The sequence below is a fragment of the Vulpes lagopus genome, chromosome 2 (assembly GCF_018345385.1).
Source record: "Vulpes lagopus strain Blue_001 chromosome 2, ASM1834538v1, whole genome shotgun sequence".
Lineage (NCBI taxonomy): Eukaryota > Metazoa > Chordata > Mammalia > Carnivora > Canidae > Vulpes > Vulpes lagopus.
The window spans coordinates 84,014,435-84,033,860 of record NC_054825.1 but is presented as its reverse complement, the minus strand read 5'-3'; the positions used below and the strand labels follow the sequence as shown (position 1 = coordinate 84,033,860).

The window sequence follows — 19,426 nt, the reverse complement described above, 5'->3', positions numbered from 1 at the left end:
CTCCTACCTCATTAGTCACTCTGGTATCTTTTGCTTCCTCCTCCTCCTCTACACTAAGTACAGTAGTGCCCAGGACTCAGTCCTTAGAACTGTGCCGATATTGCCTACATTCACTTCTTAGATCTGTCCCTAAGGCATTATAAGCCAAAGTGATGATTCCCAAATGTGTACCTCTAGGTGTTGACCTTTTACCTGACTTTCCACTTTCCAGATCTGCCTATTTTACATCATTGGTAAGCATCTGTCGCTTAAAAGGACCTACGCAGAACCCTGGATTCCCCGTCCTGTTCCTCCACAGGCCTTCTGCTTGGGGGTTGTGCGAGGGGCTCCTCGGGCCAGACACCTAGGACTCATCCATGATAAAGCCCACCTCTACCCAAGTCTCGTTACATCTGTTAACAAAACATACCATGAATCTGACATTTTCAACCAGTACCATGCTCAGTCCCTACCATCTTTTACCTGAACTAGATTAACCTCTAAATTGGTCTTCCAGCCCCTGCCCTCTAGGGTCTATCCTCGATACAGCAGTTGATCTTTTAAAAAATGCCACTCTTCAGCCCCAAGTCCTGTGGTTCAAATTACATTTCGAATAAAATGCATATACTTCTACGGCCGCCAGCTACCACTCTCATCTCACTGGTCATTTATGTACGAGCCATGCTCGCTCTGTAAACACGGGGCTTCCTCCTTGTTTCCGGCCAAATGTTCCCTGAGTGATGCCAGCGGTATGATACAGTCATCTCCCACCCGACTATTTTCATTATTTTTTCCTCTGTTTACTTTTCTCACTTTTACGACTTGAAATTATATGCTTATGCACTTGTGTCCTTTATGAAGAGGTAAGCTCCTGGAAAGCAGGAGTCCACAGCCACTCTCTCAGTACCTACCGTAGTACCAGGCACACTGTGGCCACTTGAGTAACTGCTTAAATTACAGGAAAATTTTTTTGAAGGAGGAGGTTCAGAGATGACCTTACTTTGTTTTTAAATAAAAATAAAATACTAGGGCATACGTTTATGCTGATGGGAATAATGCTGTAGAAAAGAATTTGATGCAGTAGAAAGTTGATAATGGCGAAGGCAGACAACGTATGCATAAATACTGGCATATTGCTAGTTTGAGAAGAGGGAAAAATAAAATGGGCTCTGGGATATTATCTCCATTAGTTCTATGTCATCCTGTCCTTGGACTCTGCAGATAGGAATGCCTTGATGGTATTCTGCGAAGTCACCCTCCTCACCTTACGCTTTGCATGAGATTGACCAAAGTTCGGTGGTATAGTGAATTTCAGGACACATCAAGGCTTTGCAATAGAAATGTCTTTTTGGCTCAGCTAAAATATTAAGGCCTCAAAGCAATAATAAAAAAAAAAAAATAGCCTGTACCTTTTTTTTCCCCCCTAAGTACTATAAACTAAGAATGACATTTTCATTAGTGCCTCTTTCTCTTTCAGGAACTATGTGAAAAACAACATTTGTTTTATGAGTCATCATCAAGAGGAATTAGTGCCAAAACAGCTTCAGAAAAGAAAACCCCAAGAGCAGCTCTTGGAGTGTCAAAAGCTATGTGGTAGGGGGCAACCGAGGCAGCTTTCTCCAGAGACCTAGTGGCCTCAAATGTTGACAAAGTACAAGAACAATTAGAAGGGTGTCTTTGTACCGATACACATTGCCTACTCCCATGTTTTTCTCCTTAGTGTCACGAAGCTAGTTTTAAAAAGACACCCTGAAACTATAAAGACAAACTTTAACCTCCACCTCTCAAAAGGTAAACGAGGTATAAGATCCCAAGTGGTCTCTTTCTTACTCTGCGTAGGATACCAGGTGAAAAAAATACTGGCTAGTTCAACACTTTCCACCTTTTTCACAGAGCAGCCTTTGAAAAACTATGAACTAGTAACGCGATCAACTTTTGCCTTAAGGTTTGTATGTACAGAGGCCAGTTGCAGCTTTATTTTTCAGACACATACATGGCTTGAACACAAGCTTAGTTTTTTGCCCACTAAGACAGTACTTGTATTGGGCCTCTGTAAAAAAGAAATAGGACACAACATGGATAATTGCACCTGTGTTCTAGATTAGGATAGGATTCTGGCTAGGAATTCAGTGATAATTCCTAATTATAGTTCAACACGTACAAATATTATGCAGCTTATTTTATGAATTATGAACTACAGTGTAATGCAAAATACTGTTTTATGAATTATATATATATATAAAATGTTAAAAAAGAAACAATTCCGCAATAGTTGAGAAAAATAAACATTTTCCCATCCATTTAAAAAAATATGAACAGAAAGGACAATTTCCAAATCCTGGGACCATTTTTATTTAGTAGTGCCTGTTAGTAAAACATGAGAAAAGGACTCAGGCCATTAGGTTATTGATCCAAATCTCTATAATCAATTAGGTTTGAGTTACTAGGTCAAACTTCTAAAACTCTTTATAAGGCTTTCTTGATGGCTTAATGGCGATCCATTGGTTTCCTGCAATTGTTTGCACTCCTCAGGAATATCACTACCTCAGGTTACAGCATACTGGCTGTAACTGATGCTGACTTCCAGATGACTGCAGATGTAGTGAGTGACACTCAGACATCAGGACAGTTCCCTCACTATTGTTCTTCTCTATGATGAAACGGAGGTCACCAAGGGTACCAGAAACTTGGGTTTTTCCCCACACAACAATGAATTGCTCTCTTCTGCATTTCTCCAGTTGAATATTAGGACTTGGTGAGGCATTTTACCGCTTTGGATATGACAGAAAATCTACAATAAAGAATCTCAATCTACTTAAGTAGTAACCCCTTAAATTACTATTATAAGCTATGGGAGGCACACAAAAACTTACATGAACAACCTAACTTGAAAAAGAATAAAACATTATGATTGGCCTGAAGAAGAATCCTAAGAGCCAAAACTCTGTTTAGGTTGGAACCTTCCTATTGGCCCCTAATGAACTGTTCCAGTTTGATAAAAGGGTGGATGATCTAGTAATTCCCCTACAACAAAGTGGAAAGCCTATAAATCTATGTCAGGAATAGGGACAGTGTAATCGCAGAGACTCAGGAGAATGACGGAAAGTGCTGATTCTGAAATGTATTATATAATGAAAACTGGCAGGGAAAGCTACCAGGTAGGAAGATGTGAGATCGTATTTGTACCACAGCACATTTCCTATGCAAGTGAGGACAAGTTTTTCGTTTTTTATTTTGGAAGGAGAAGGAAAAGTCTGTTCTGTAGAGGATCAATTTAAGAAATTTATGATGAATCCTCAGTGGAATTATATGCCAAGGTTATTCTTTAAAAATCAAGATAGGTAATTGATACGATTTTTTTTGTCAAGCATCACAGATTGTGAGATATTTAACAAAACTGTTACAGGTTTCCTTCGAAGTTCAAACACCGTATATACACATTACCAATTTCTTGTTTTAGCCATTCATCCTAAATGGGTAGGAAACTGTTCATAACCTTTAGGAGGTTTATCACTAGTGATTTCAACTTCAGTATCTTAAACACTCTAATATTTTTCTTTTATTATCCTGAGTCTGTAACTAAATTAATTCTGTCTTCAAATTTTTACCCAGTACGCCTCTAATCAGAGCTCTTTGATTTTCAAAAATAAAAAAAAGGGGGAATACTTACAATTTGTGTGTATATATTCACAGTTTTTATTTATAAAAAAATTTACAGCACTTGTGAAGAGCCAGCAGAAGACATCAGACACGCTCATTCTTACCAGCTTTGTTAAGTTTAGAGGGTTATCCATGACACTTTGCCAGGTGATGCTCACGTGGCAGCCCTGAAACCTGAACTGGTTAGATTGTCTTTCTTCTCTTCTGAGAAAGCATTTTGATGAGCTACTGATCTACCTACTTTTCAAGTCACTTGAATACTGAAAATATTACAACATCTGGATCTGCACGTTGGCCATATAATGATGTTTTCTGACCCTTTCCTGTATTTTTTTTTTTTTTGTAAATGTTACAAAACAGGTCACTTAATACTGTTAGTTAAAGCTAAGTGGAAAAACCTCAATTTTTAAAAATAGTCTGCCCAGAACCTGTGACTTCTTTACTGAACTGTCTCCTCCTCTGTATTTTATGAGGTTTATCCTATCCTACTGGATCTTAAGATGAAACAAATAAACATAATGTAGAAAAAAAGAGTGAGTGAGAGAGAAAGAGAAGTTTGAAAACCACAATTAAATCTTTCACAAGGAAGAAAATATAAAAGTTAGCCTTTGCCCCCCTGACTTAAGTGTGAGAGGCACAATAGGGAAAGGCATTGAGAGAAAAGATAAAAATAAGTATAAAATAATGTATGTTGGTCAGTGCAGTATGTAGCTAGGTTTGGAAGACTTTATAATATGGTAAGGAAAATGAACTAGAATATGGAGGACAAGATGTCGCAATTTTTCATGAAACTTTCAAAACATTTTGGAAATCCAAGTTTTAGTGGAAGATGGTGTTGGAATCTTGTCTCTATGAAGTTACTACTAAGAAGCTAATTGGACTCTCCACTTAGCTCTATTTCTAAGTGAAATTATTGTTGCTTATGCAAAACTCCTAATCCCAAGTGGTAGCACAAGTGTAGCCTGATCGGGTATGACTGCCCCCAGGCTTGGGGGTGAGCCAGAGGGCCAAAGTTTCACAAATGCATATTTATTGTAACTTTCAGAGGAGCAATCCCAGATACTGAATAGTCACTCTTCAGCTCCATTAAATAAGACATAGCAAGGGGAAAGACACATCTTGCAAAATGGCTTTCAAGTTCAAGTTGAACTATATTATAATTATACCGTTGGCACAGAGGCAGCTTGTGGGCACTTCTTGTTAAAATAGCACAATGTATCAACTTCTGACAAAACTCTTAGGATAGCCTTCAGCACCAACCTAAGATGACTACTGTCCTACAACTAAAGTTGAGTCTTACCAGAATAACAAAAGCACATATGAGGTACAACCCATCATAGCTTCTTTCTCATATCCATCTTGTAGTAGGTACAAGGTCTTGCCTTTTAAAACTACACTTCTGTAACTTTTAAAAGATAGTTAACATTTTCTATCATATTAAATTAGCAACAGAAAACATTATGCTTAACCTATAAAGTTCTACTCTGGTTTGCTCCCTAGAATTTATATACATTTTTATTTCTAATCTGCAAGAAAAAAATTCCTATTCGATATTTGGTAACAGAGCAGTAAAAGATACTATACACATGTGGCATATATTTACAAAATACACTTCAAAAAGAAGCCAACACACTTTAGCAAAAGTCTAAGCTTGCATAGATTAAAAAGAAAAAAAAAAGAATTACGAATACAATTTTTGTTAAAATAGAAAATGGGGAATAAAAGTTGCAGAATGGATATGAAGAGAGATCTTTTGCAAACTTTTATTTGTGCACATTCAATTGAAAAAGATAACTTTTACAGGTTCTTTGGTGCCCATATTCAGCATACAAAAATGTAAAAGACTATTCACAAATAAAACACATTAGCTCAAACTGGGAAAAAATAATGACACTAACGAAACAGTTTAAGGTAGTGCACACTGTGACAGCTCTACTTACGGGGACATGAGAATTACTGCGAAAATAAATAGAATGTCCTTTTGTAAAAGCAGCAATGTCATGTCTTGTAAACTTCCTTTTTATATTACAGCAAGGTCTGAAATAAAACCCAAAGGGCCTGGAGCTCACACTGCAGCCATGAATGAATATAAGAGTCTATATCCTCAATTACTGTTGGTCCAGTTTTCTTTTTGTTTTGAGTCCAATGTGCGGCAGGTTTTAAAAGGTGCTCAGTTAGGTTCTAACCAGTTGAGTGATGGATTATAAAATTTCTTTCCTGCTTTCAAACACAAATGGGTAGATCTGTTCCACAGCGGTAGCAACAGCCTTTACGTTGGGCCCTGTAACAAACACGATGGAGGAAGGGGTGAGGAGAGCACCAGGAATGTGGGCTTCCCAGAACTGAACACATAGTTCAAACCATTGGATTAACTGCTTTAATTTTTTTTTTTTTTTTTTTTTTTTTTACGATTTTATTTATTGAGGATCCCCAGGTGGCTCAGCGGTTTAACACCTGCCTTCAGTCCAGAGTGTGATCCTGGAGTCCCGGGATCAAGTCCCACATCAGGCTCCCTGCATGGAGCCTGCTTCTCCCTCTGCCTGTGTCTCTGCCTCTCTCTCTCTCTCTGTCTCTCATGAATAAATAAATAAATCAAAAAAAGAAAAAAAGATTTTATTTATTTATTCATGAGAGAGGCAGAGACATAGGTGGAAGAGAAGCAGGCTCCACACAGGGAGCCTGATATGGGACTCAATCCCAGATCCCGGGATCATGCCCTGAACTGAAGGCAGATGCTCAACCGCTGAGCTACCCAGGCGTCCTGGATTAACTGCTTTAAAAAAGGTCTACGCTTCACATAATTATAAGGTCATAATATAAGCCAAGAGAAAAATTTTTTTCTGAGCCATTAAAGGAAATTGGAAACACAAAATGATGTTATTCACCCCGTTTTAGGGCATGAGTGTGAAGACCGTGCCTATAAAAATCACGTCTAATACCACTGTTGGATGCCAATTAGAGGAAGAGATGATGAACGGCACTAGACATTCCGGTCACTATTCTTTTAGGCACTGTCGAATGGCTTTTGGTCAGGCTACTGCCTATGCTCACAGGAGTACTGGGGAACTCAGTAAAGTTAAACAAAGCTGCTTCCAAAGTACTAGAAAGCCAGAGAGCTGTTATTAACTACATGGTCTAAAACTCCCTTGGATCTACTAGTACTCGCTACCTACCACATGTTTATTATTAATCTGCCCATTTATCTTCATAGCTTACTCAATAAATAGGGAAACACACAGGTGGGAAAGAGGTGACAGTATGTATAAATTAATCCATATAATGCTAGGAATAACTGTTTAAAAATGTAATCTATTTAAAAAGCTAAAAAGAAACATAAAAACACAATGAAAATATTTTCATAAAACTTATATTGAGTAAAAAAATGGTTTCACTCAAGTACACATTAATTCTTTTCATAGATCCTGAAAACACATATATTGTACCTGCTGTGAACTCTCTGAAGGTCCTGACCCCATGTTATCTGGGTCTGCTCCTTCCTGATTTCCCTTCTCCTCCCTCCCATAGGATAGTGCTCTGCCTATGGGAACCACTCATTATCTGTTCACTGAATTGTTAATGTTTCACAGGATGTTCCATATGTAAATATATAATGTATACTAATTATTCCAGCAGATTGCCTTCAGTTTATTATGTTGTTTAATTATCTATTCACTCAGTAAATACAGATTTTACCTATGCATCGTAAACTCTATACTTAGTAGGGACTTACTGATCCTCAGACTTTGGGATTTCTCAGAAGTTTGGGCTCCAAAATGTAGAAAGAGATGGCTGAAAGAAGGGAACAGATGGATTTGTTCTCCATCCCTCCATTTTAATATTGAGGCATGACACTGGCAGGAGGCTTTAAAAGTCTCCAAGGAAGATGTGAAAATCCATAGGGTGAGTCGAAACTAAGCTTATTTGTTGAGAGTCTTAAGGTGTCAATAATGTGTATTTTCCTCTAAGGACTGAAGGAATAAAAAGAAAAATCCAGGAACACCACGAAATTTTCCTGAACTCAACTTAGCCAAAAATTGGGCCGGACTCCCAAGGGATGTTTCTGTACAATTTATAAACACAATATCTTTAAAACCATCCTGTGTGCTAATGCTATCTATGCCTAGTTTTATGAAACCATCCCTTCCAAATACTTAGGACTCAAAAGATACAGAAAAGATACATGTAAGACATGACAAATAGGTACCAATGATATTTGAATATTTTACTTATGTAAAACCTCTTTACGATGTTTGTAAAATGGGTTTCTCTTGAATATTTTAAATGCAAGACATCATAAATTTTTAAAAAATCATGCTATGAAAATATATATTAGAATATTCTTAATAGCTCCAAACGGGAAACTATCCAAATGCTTACAGACAATATATTCATATACTGTGTATTATACAGCAATAAGAATGATCTATAACTACTATATTATGGGATAATATGGATGAATCTCACTATAATAATAATCAATGAAAGAAGAGAGATCCCAAGGAGCATATATAAGGTTTTGAAGTAGTAGATAAAAGTAGGGGAAGCTAAACTACAGTGTTAAAAGTCAGGGGACTGGTTTGAGGAGTAGAAGTGACTAAAGTGGACAAATGAGACATTATTTCTGTTTTGATACAGGCACCTCATTCAAACCATAACTGGTGATAAGCTTGGTTTCAATACCATAAAATACCTGTTACTGTGATACTCCCTGTTGAAAAAATCTGTAATGTAGCTCTTAGAGATTTTATCCGATAGCACACAGCAGGATGAAGTTCAGGTTCATAACTACCAAAAGAAAAAAGAAAAAAAAAATCACAATTAATATAAATATTTACAGGCTGACAGGTAATTTTAAATTTGGTAAGTTGTCTTGATTATTCAGAGACCTACCTGGCATGAGGTCTATTGTTCTTTGTGAATTCTGGCAAACGAATTTCAAACGGCATGTTACACACTGCCAAAACGTTAACGACCTTAAAATCTGTAAATATTACCTTTAGGAGAGAAGTACGACTCAATAAGTTATTTTAAAACAAAAAAATTACTCATTAGAAAAAAAACTGCTCATCAGAACAATTGTAAATAATTATTTTAATCCTTAAGAATAAGAGCAAGAAAGAACAAGTACATCTTAAACATCAATATTGTACTTTATCAGTGATTTCTTAATACCATACAGTTGACTCTTGAACAAAACAAGGATTAGTATCCCTGGCCAGTCAGATGTCCACACATAACTTCTGACTCCCCAAAAACTCAACTACTACTAACCTACTGTTGACTGGAAGTCTTACCTATAAAACAGCCAATTAATACATATTTTGTATCTTATCTACTGTATTCTTACAACAAAGCTAGAGAAAATCATAAGGAAGAGAAAATACAATTATAATACTATACTGTGGTTATTTAAAAAAATCTGCCTGTGCCTGGATCTGCACAGTTCAAACCTGTGTTGTTAAAGAGTCAACTCTAAAGGGAAATCAAAGGTCAAAAACCTCAAAAAATTAAACAAAACCTAGGATATTTGCAGGATTAAGACACCTAGAGTCTTTTGAATCTTATGTTTAATTTTCTTAATACTTTAAATGAGATATTTAATCTACTAGGATAGGATAAAGAAGAGGGATGAAAAAAATTAAAGCAGAGTTCTTCTCAAGAGTCAAAATGGAAAAGCTGTCACTTAAAAGTCAATAAATAATGAGCATACATTGAGCTCCAAGGTCAGACATTTTCTTATATGCAATAGAATAAAATGATATTTCTGTGAGTTTAGTGAGATGTTTGTTTTCTTTTGGGGGGACAGAGTGAGAAGATTGTGTTTGTAACTGGGATTTTTTTCCACATTTCTAATGTTATGCTAAGACAAGAAGCTCCAAGGCTGAGAAGGAACTTACTTCAGTCACTCCTACCAATAACTTGAATGGTTGTATCTTAGGTTTTGAAATGTCCCCAAACTACAGTTCTCCAGCAGAGTACTTGCATAAGGCAGTTGATGAATGTCACAAAACTGTCTCAAGTGGCAGCACCATCAGTCAAGACTCTCAGTACCGCCTCTTTCCTCATGCACCAACCAGCACTTCCAGGCCTTTCTAGCATGTTCCACCTCAATGAAGACTGAAGAGGTCAGAAAGAAACTCAACTTTCCACCACTACTCATTCAAATTTCACACAGCTTGGGCCCACCTCTTTGGGGCTCACAGCTCATCTTTACCTTTCTTTCATTTACTCATCATTTGTAAGTGACAAACAAGTCCATAATATGTACTAACTTTTACTTAAATTTATGCCTCCATAAAATTATACTTGATAAACTTAACCTGCCAGACTTGATACTCTGCCAAAGAGTATCATTTTACATGTGAGAGCCCACCACCCAGTGTCTACTTTTTGTGGACCAAACCACAGATTTGACACAGGAAACCAATCTTATAAATGTCCCTTTTCATATGATGTGCATTTTGTTTTGGATTTATGTCATTTTATTTTTTTAAAGATTTTATTTATTCCTGAGAGACATAAACGGAGAGGCAGAGACACAGGCAGAGGGAGAAGCAGGCTCCCCAAGGGCAGGATCATGCCCTGAGCCAAAGGCAGATGCTCAACCACTGATCCACTCAGGCGTCCCGGATTTATGTCATTTTAAATACATTATGATTGATTTTACAGAATACAGCCTTTCCTGAGTTCTTATACACAGGTGTGTAGCTGGTATTAGTTATTCATGTCAATTCTTTTCAACTTACAACATCATGTACAGTTATTTCTAAAGCACAGATATATATAAATTCTGCATATTTTTAAATAATTACAATTCCCTGTTATAATGGTAATGTTCTCACTAACCATAATATGTAGGAACACTGATTACTCTTAGCCGTACAATGCATACATCTACGCAAATTCCATTCTTTTTTTTTTTTTTAAGATTTTATTTACTTATTCATGAGAGACAGAGAGAGAGAGACAGAGACACAGGCAGAGGGAGAAGCAGGCTCCATGTAGGAAGCCTGATGTGGGACTGGATTCCAGGACCCTGGGATCACGCCCTAAGCCAAAGGCAGACACTCAACTGCTGAGCCACCCAGGTGTCCCTGCAAGTTCCATTTTAATATCTTTTCTCTTCTTTATAATTTATGTGATAGCTATCTATAAATAAAAACAAATGTGCTTTAACTTTTTAAACACAGGGCCCTACACCCTACTCATCATCCCAACATACCACTCTTGAGATAATCAAAAATGAGATTTTTTTGGTGAGAAGTGAACAACCTAAAGAGTTGAAGAGGCAGTTCACTTGTAAGGCAACAAGTCTCTCAATGAGCAAGGGGTTAGTGAAAAAGCCAGGATCATTTACAAGTACCCACATGGGTGAGAGCTTACTATGAAATTTTTGTACTGAAGGACAGTAAGAAAAAGGCCAATCATGAGAAGAGTATCTGTGTGATTCTTTAGTCTATTGCATTAAAAAATTTAACTTTACAAATTAAATCCTTTAATATTTACAGTTTGGATGTTTTTTAAAATGTTACCTGAAAACCTAATTTCTGCAGGCTGCGAGCTAAACGTCTGGCACCAAATTTAGCTTCTTCTTCACTATGGTTTTAAGGAAAGAAAAAGATTATCAGTCACACAAGAAATAAATTTTATACTGACAAACATGACAAACTGTACATATAATTTTAAGTCTAGAAAAATGTCCTTTCCATGAAGGAAAAATTAAAAAATTAAAATAAAAAAATCCAAGTAAAATTTACCTTGTTGCTCCAGTGCAAATAATTTTTCCTGAGGACCAAATTGTAGCTGTAATTCTAGGTTTTCTAAGCTTCATTAATACTTTCTGCAATAAAAAACAAAAACAAAAACAAAAAAACCATGGTTACATACTAAGTGTTAATTTTCACTTATGGCTCTACTCTACGTGGCCATTTTATTTTAAAAAATATTTAATTTATTTATTCATGAGAGACACAGAAAGGGAGGCAGAGACACAGGCAGAGGGAGAAGCAGGCTCCATGCAGGGAGCCCAACGTGGGACTCAATCCCAGGACTCCAGGATCACACCCTGAGCCGAAGGCAGACACTCAACCACTGGAGCCACCCAGGTGTTCCTGTATGTGACCATTTTAATAAAAGTTTTACTACTCAAAGCTTACCCAAGACTGAAATAATTGTTCTCCAAATCAACCATTCTGAAATCAAGTATCATACTTGAACACAAAGAATGTATTAATTCAAAAGAACATTAATTAAAGATATAAGGTCTGTACAAATCTCTTACTATATATTTGAAATCAATGTACTTCAAGTATGGAAACTTCAGCTCTCATTCCTCTCGGGACACATAACTGGAATTTGCAATTTGCATGGATCCTTAAGCATGCTGAACCTATTCACGCCTTGGGAATTTTGCAGTAATTGTTATTAACTTCATCTGGAATATTCTTCCTCAATATTCTCACTTTCATTCAAGTCTCTCATCAGATGTCAGCTAGACTTCCCTGACACTCCACCAAAGCACCCATCACTTCATTGCTCATCATCTCCTATACTGCTTTATTCTGCTTCATGGTACTCAGCACTATATTGTATCTTACAGTTGAGATGCCTACTACATACTTAAGTTCAATATACAAATCTTGAACACAGGAGAAATGTTGGATTCCTTAGATATGAAATGCATTTAAGGCTGTGGGTTTGAATGAAATTATCTACAGAGTGAACATAAATGAGTCAAGGACTAAGGTCCAAGAGAATAATGTGAAATTAAATTTGCATTGCGTTTTTTCATTTTTGAAAATATTATATAGCCATTATGTGTAAGAGAGAAATATTTACTGAATACTGTAACATATACATGAATTGGAAATTTCTCCTTGTTACTTTCTGAGTTTCACCCTTTCTTTGTAACATATCATATTATCAAACTAAAAATCTATTAGGTCTGGAGGATAAAATTTACCAAAGAGTCAAATTAAACTTGAACTAAATGATATTATAAAATTTCATACACAAGTAGCTGAGAAACACTGAGTTTGTTCTGCATTTAATTCTTTCACCACCACCTTATTGATCAACACAGCTTTTTCAATCAACCCCTCTACAAAAAATGTCTTTCCTGTCACATGGCATGCTCAAGTTCCAACATAGTATTGGGCATTTTACTCTCTAAACTTCTTAGCAGACATATTTAATCCTTTGTTTAGGTGATGACAGCATCACTGATGAACTTGATAATCCTTAATTGTGAGTCACTGCAATTTTTAGTTGAATTGAATTAACCTTAACTTAGTTTCTAGTATAAGAGCTAATGATAATTCACTGAGGTATACTGGCACATAATTTTTAGAGCTTACAGCCTTCATATACATCCATAATTTTCATAATAAATGTATCAGATATATATCTCAACATCATTTGGTTTATAAAAGCCGATAAACACACATTGTCATTTGTAATGTTAATCTCAGTAAGCTTAAAAGCAAGCTATGCATGCTTTCATTTTAAATATTACAGGTCTAACAAAAACTGAAATTTAAAGTATCTAGCTAGGTTATGATATGAACCATATTATTTTCAGCTATTTGTTACTAAAGAATACCTACTATTTTGGCTAAATATAATACAAAAATTACAACATATAAGGGCATCATTCATATCATATATCATTCATGTAACTGAAAAAAATATATATATTTAAGATTTATTTGAGAGAAAGTGAGAGGGGAAAGAGAGGATGGAGAGGGAGACAGAGAAACTTAAGCAGACTCTGAGCTGAGAGGAGAGCCTGATGTGCGGCTCGATCACATACATGACTCTGAGATTACAACCTGAGCTAAAACCAAGAGTCTGACACTTACCCGACTGTGCCACCTAGGTACCCCTAAAAAATTATATTTGTGTAAGTATGCACTACATATAAATGTCCCCTTCTTCATTTAAAAGAAATTGAGAGAACAATAAAATTCTAGTAGCCTGTGAGTCCTTTGCTAAGACTAGGAGATCGGGAACATCCAGAAGTGGACACTTAGGGGAGGAGGGGCCACTCTCCAGGGCTCAATGTTATATTCAGTACAGCTGGCACATGGGAAGGTGCTTATAAACTAGCAGTATAGTGAATGTATTTTAGAACATGATTCACAGGACAATAAAATTAGTCTATGTGGCACACATACCAAAATTTAGATACTTACTCCAACATCACGTTTATAAATTACATTTGCTCCTTCCAAAGCAATCTTCCTTAAGTTCAAATGGCATCTTGTTCTAAAAACACAGACTACATTTGTAATTAGAATGTCCAATGCAACATCACTGTCTGCATCCATTGGGGTAGTTTAAAAACTTAGCTTCCCACCACGAAGATCACATCCTGAGAAATAAAACAAAATAAAGTAATTAAATATTCTGTTAATTTGTTTTTCACAAAGTCTTGAAAATTAAAATATAAGAAATGAATTATATTATGTATTTTTCAAAGGTCACTCCAACCAAATCATGTCCCTTCTGTTTCCCATTTAAAAAGTTACTTTTAAAAAGATAACAAACACATCATATAAAATCTTTCAAAAGCTGGTCCTAATTTTTATTCCTTATAATAAGTAACTTTTACACCCCAGGAATTTACCAGACTTATCTCGTGCTACTTGCCTTTGCAACCACTATGTTTCAGGCATATCACAGTTATGGCAATTCTCGAAATACACCAAGTTCAAGGGCTGGACTTTGTGGTCCTGATGTCCAGCCATTCATGGTATTATAGTCCACCTCATACAATGTTGCCAGGGCTAAAGGAAAGATAACCTATTTTTCCTCTACTTTGGATAGCTGGCTAACTTATTTAAAGGAGCAGAAATATTAATTATATTATTAGAATAATTGTTAACAGGTTTTTCTCATTTACTAGCCATTCATTCATTATTCACTTATCGAGTGAGTCACTGAGGACACCAGAGAAAAAAATGAATTCAGACAAAATCTTTTGTCTTCAAGGAGCTCTGGCCAAGAGCCCAACATCATTTTTGTCAAGATCACAGTCTTCCAAAATATACCTTTCAAAACTGTGATACGAGCATTTCTAAAAACAAACAAAAATGAGTCCTAGTTTTTAGTAAGTATATGACCCATATCCAGCTAAAAAAATTATCTTTGACTAGGTTTCCATTTTTATAGATTTTATTTATTTATTGAAAGAGAGTAAGAAAAAGAGTGTAAGTGGGGGGGAGGGCAGAGAGAGAGGGAAAGAATCTCAAGCAGACTCCATGCCCAGCACAAAATTGATGTGAGGCTTGACCTCACAACCTTGAGATCATGACTCAAGCCAAAACCAAGAGGCCAAAGCTCAACAGACTGAGCTACCTACCCAGGTGTCCCTAGGTTTTAACTTCTTAAAAACAAGTAACAGTAATTCAGCTTATTTAACCCACAGAAAAAACCGGAAAACAGTAATAATACCATTGTAATGACTTTTAAGATTCCTTGAAGCAGCAACATGAAAAACTAATATTCTTTTTATAAGAGTTTTTTTTTTTAACATTTTTTTTTAATCTTTATTTATTTATGATAGTCACAGAGAGAGAGAGAGAGGCAGAGACACAGGCAGAGGGAGAAGCAGGCTCCATGCACCGGGAGCCCGATGTGGGATTCGATCCCGGGTCTCCAGGATCGCGCCCTGGGCCAAAGGCAGGCGCCAAACCGCTGCGCCACCCAGGGATCCCGAAAAACTAATATTCTTTATAAGGATTCAAATTATTATACGATTAAAATAATGAAGATGATGAGACACCTGGGTGGCTCAGTGATTTAGTGTCTGCCTTTGGCCCAGGGCCTGATCCTGGGGTCCCAGGATTGAGTCCCGCATCAGGGTGCCCACAGGGAGCCTGCTTTTCCCTCTGCCTGTGTCTCTGCCTCTCTCTGTCTGTCATGAATAAAAATAAAATTTAAAAAAGAATTTAAAAAAAAAAGAAGATGCCAAGAGTTTCAATAAAGAAAATTCAAGCTTGTTTTCTTGTCTTTTAGTATCTGATAGAACACAAGTCAGACCAAGCCTTCTAGCACCTCTCTAGGATGAAGGAGCATTCAGCTCTGTGTACCCCTTGTATCTCAGGTTCATCAAGTTTTCTCACATTTATATTCCCTTCAATCTGCTTATTTTGTTGTTGTGTACGTCTGAGCAACCTCAAATAATTTTTATGTACAAGGAGTGGGGCAGGGATAACAATGGATAAAAATATGGGTACACAGGTTAATAAAGAGGACTGAGGCAGTTATCAATACTGATCTTAAAAGTGGGATCAGTATCTGACTCACCACTTATCAGTTATTAAAACCTGACAAGTTATGCACTATGTCTGGGCCTCAGTCTTCTCATCTGTGGCATGGAATATAGTACCTTACCAGAAAGTATTGTGGGGGTTATATAGAACGTATCAAAAGTACTTAGCGTATATATCTGGTAATAATAACACAAAAATGACAGTTAATATAGATCAAACAAGTTTAAATCAAAAGGCAGAATAGCGATATCTTAGTATCACTTTCCATGATTATATTATTACCCAGATACTCCACTACTCTATTACTCTAGTAATAATAGATACTAGGGTAGAGTATCTGGGTAATAATCTAGATATTTAACCTAGACCTCACCAGGTTTCCTATGTTCCTATAGAAACTGTGAAATAATGTAAAGAGGCTTTTAGTTGCTTACCTCAACATCCATTCCACCCTTCCTTCACAATGAACAGAACCCAAGAGAATCTAGCTGGGTACACTGTGGGAGGACTAAAATATGACACATACTTTTAAGGCTCCCTGGAATAGGTACAGCCAAGAGGCCACATGGTCCCGTCATGGTTAATGTAAAATGAATGGTTTTATGTCTTTTGGGAAGAAAAGACTGCTTAGAGTGACCAAGCTAAGCCAGCAAAGACCCCTTTGGCCTTTCCACCCTTTTTCACTTTTAATGTCTGGAGTTGGATGTAAAAGTTGGAGCTCAAGTAGCCATTTGGGATCATTAGACTATGTGATAAGGATAGTGGAACAGGAAAACAGAAGCCTGAATTCCCAGTAGAGTGAAACTCCTTATTATCCCTGCACTTCCTAATGCCAGACTTGATGAATGTGAGAGAAAGATCAATTTCCATCTCAAGGCCCTCACATGTTGGATTTTTGTTATATGTCACTAAATCTAATCTTAATGGCTACACATTCCATGGGATAGGCTACAGAAAGCACTACCTAAAGAGAAACTATGTCAAATTTACTGTTTCACATAGATTTTTCTTTTCATCAAACAGGTTAAAACAAATTAAGGGGAGAATACAAGGGCAATATATAGGGTAAAAATAAGTCAAGAGAGTAGGTGTAAAGCAAATCTTGGTGAATGCAAAGCCTTGAAATTAATCCAAACAGAGCTTAAGCAACTCTAAAAACATAGTTCATCTTAAGTTACTCAATGTTCATGTTTTACATGAATATAATCTGGCAAGCAGCTTCAGAAAATACTATTGCTCTCATAGGTTTTAGATCAAGGATATAATATGAAGTCAGTATTTAAAAAAGAAAGAGGCATCCTACATGAAAGATTACACATTTTTGAAAGATTATAAACAAACAAAAAAACCCTACTTGCAATTAATTTGTCTATCCTGTAAGAGAGCAGTGCTGGATATTAACAAAGATTCACCCCACAGTTAACATCATATTGAACAGTGAACAGTTGAAAGTTTTTCCTCTGAGATCAGGAAAAGGATGCCCACTCTCACCACTTATATTCAACATGGTATTGGAAATCCTAGCCAGAACAATTAGGCAAGAAAAAGAAAATGCATCCAAATTGGAAAGGAAAAAAGCCACATTGTCACTTTTTGTGGACATGATTTTATATATAGAAAACACTAAAGACTCCACCAAAACAGCTTTAACTGATAAATGAATTCAGTAAAGTTGCAAGGTACAAAATCAATATATAAAATCTGTTCTGTTTCTATACATTAACAACTATCAGAAAGAGAAACTTTAAAAACTCACTTTACAATTGCATCAGAAAGAATACCCAGGAATAAATTTAAACAAGAAGGTGAAAGACCTATACACTGAAAACTGTAAGACATTGATGAGAGAAACTGAAAACAAATACATGGATACAGCATACTAGTAGATTAAAAGAATTAATATTGCTAAAACGTCCATACCACCCCACAGCAATCTACAGATTCAATGCAATCTCTATAAAAATTCCAAGGATATTTTTCACAGATATAGAACAAAACATTCTAAAATTTGTATGGAACCATAAAAGCAATCTTGAGAAAGAACAAAGCTGGACTTGGTTTCAAACTATATTACAAAGCTAGAATAATCAAAACAGTATGGTATTGGCATAAAAACCGGCACAGAGATTAATAAAACAGAATATAACTCAGAAATAAAACCCATGCTTATACAGTCAATTGATTTATGAAAAAGGAGGCAAAAATATACATTGGGGAAAAGACAGTCTCTTCAGCAAATGGAGCTAGGAAAACTGGATAGCTACATTCAAAAGAATGAACCTATACTATCTTATACTATGCACAAAAATTAACTCAAAATGGGTTAGAGATGTAAAACCTAAAACTAGAAAAAAAGCAGGTGATAAGTTCCTTGATACCAATCTTTGCAGTGAATTCTTGGATCTAACTATTTTTTTAAAGATACTTATTTATTTGAGAGAGGGAGAGAGAGACAGCACTCATGGGGGTGGGGGTGGGGGCAGGGAGCAGAAGGCGAAGAAGCAGCAGGATCTGCACTGAACAAGGAGCCATACCCAGACTAGGGCTCCATCGTAGGACCCTGAGATCATGACCTGAGCCGAAGTCAGACACTTAACCAACTGAGCCACCCAGGCTCCCCTGAGTTTTGGGTCTAATTTTAAAAGCAAAGGTAACAAAAGCAAAAACAAACAAATGAGAGATACATCAACCTAAAAAGCTTTTGCACAGCAAACAAAATGAAAAGGCAACCTACTGAATGGGAGAAAACAGTTGCAAATCATATATACCCAGTAAGAGGTAAATATCCAAAAAATATAAAGAACTCCTATAATTCAATAGCAAAAATCACAATCTAATTAAAAAATGGGTAGAGGAAGGACACCTGGGTGGCTCAGCGGGTGAGCATCTGCCTTTGGCTCAGGTTGTGATCCCGGAGTTCCGGGATCGAGTCCCACATCGAGCTTCCTGCAGGGAGCCTGCTTCTCCCTCTGCCTGTGTCTCTGCTTCTCTGTGTTTCTCATGAATAAATAAATAAATAAATCTTAAAAAAAAAAAATGGGTAGAGGAACTGAAGAGACATTTTTCCAAAAAAGACATACAGATGGTCAACAAGCACATGAAAAGATACTCAATGTCACTAATCATCAGGGAAACACAAATCAAAACCACAATGGGATATCACTGCACATGTGTTAGAATGGTTGGCAACAAAAAGACAAAAAATAACAAGTGCTGGTGAGGATGTGGAGAAAAGGGAACCTTTGTGCACTGCTGGTGGTAAAGTGGGATAGGTGCTATGGAAAACAGTATGGAGTTTCCTCAAAAAATTAAACACAGAAATAACATATGATCCAGCCATTCTGCTTTTGGATATTCATCTGAAGAAAAGGAAAACGTTAAATCAAAAAGATACATGCACCCCCATGTTAATCACAGTATTCTTTACAATAGCCAAAATGTGGATACAATTTAAGTGATCACACATCAATGAGTGAATGGATTAAAAAAATGTGGTATATGTATACATAAAG

The 19,426-nt window shown here is 36.4% G+C and overlaps 2 protein-coding genes across 3 annotated transcripts in view; one reads left to right on the top strand and one right to left on the bottom strand.

Moving 5' to 3' along the window:
• Window positions 1-3,648, top strand: part of SLC2A12 (solute carrier family 2 member 12) — a 54,256-nt gene extending 50,608 nt beyond the window's left edge. Inside the window, exon 5 of the mRNA XM_041742614.1 lies at window positions 1,457-3,648. Coding sequence (XP_041598548.1) covers window positions 1,457-1,610 — 154 coding nt within the window. The 3' untranslated portion in view covers window positions 1,611-3,648. The remainder of the gene's footprint in view (window positions 1-1,456) is intronic.
• A 1,730-nt stretch (window positions 3,649-5,378) lies between these two features.
• TBPL1 (TATA-box binding protein like 1) overlaps window positions 5,379-19,426 on the bottom strand; it is a 37,002-nt gene continuing 22,954 nt past the window's right edge. Inside the window, exons 2-7 of one of the 2 annotated variants that reach the window (XM_041742616.1) lie at window positions 13,833-13,905; window positions 11,397-11,479; window positions 11,172-11,235; window positions 8,530-8,633; window positions 8,330-8,424; window positions 5,379-5,920 (exon numbers count right to left, since the gene is read on the bottom strand). In XM_041742616.1, coding sequence (XP_041598550.1) covers window positions 5,841-5,920; window positions 8,330-8,424; window positions 8,530-8,633; window positions 11,172-11,235; window positions 11,397-11,479; window positions 13,833-13,905 — 499 coding nt within the window. In that variant the 3' untranslated portion in view covers window positions 5,379-5,840. Of the gene's footprint in view, window positions 5,921-8,329; window positions 8,425-8,529; window positions 8,634-11,171; window positions 11,236-11,396; window positions 11,480-13,832; window positions 14,012-19,426 lie in introns of both variants that reach the window. The other variant, XM_041742617.1, reaches the window with a different exon arrangement.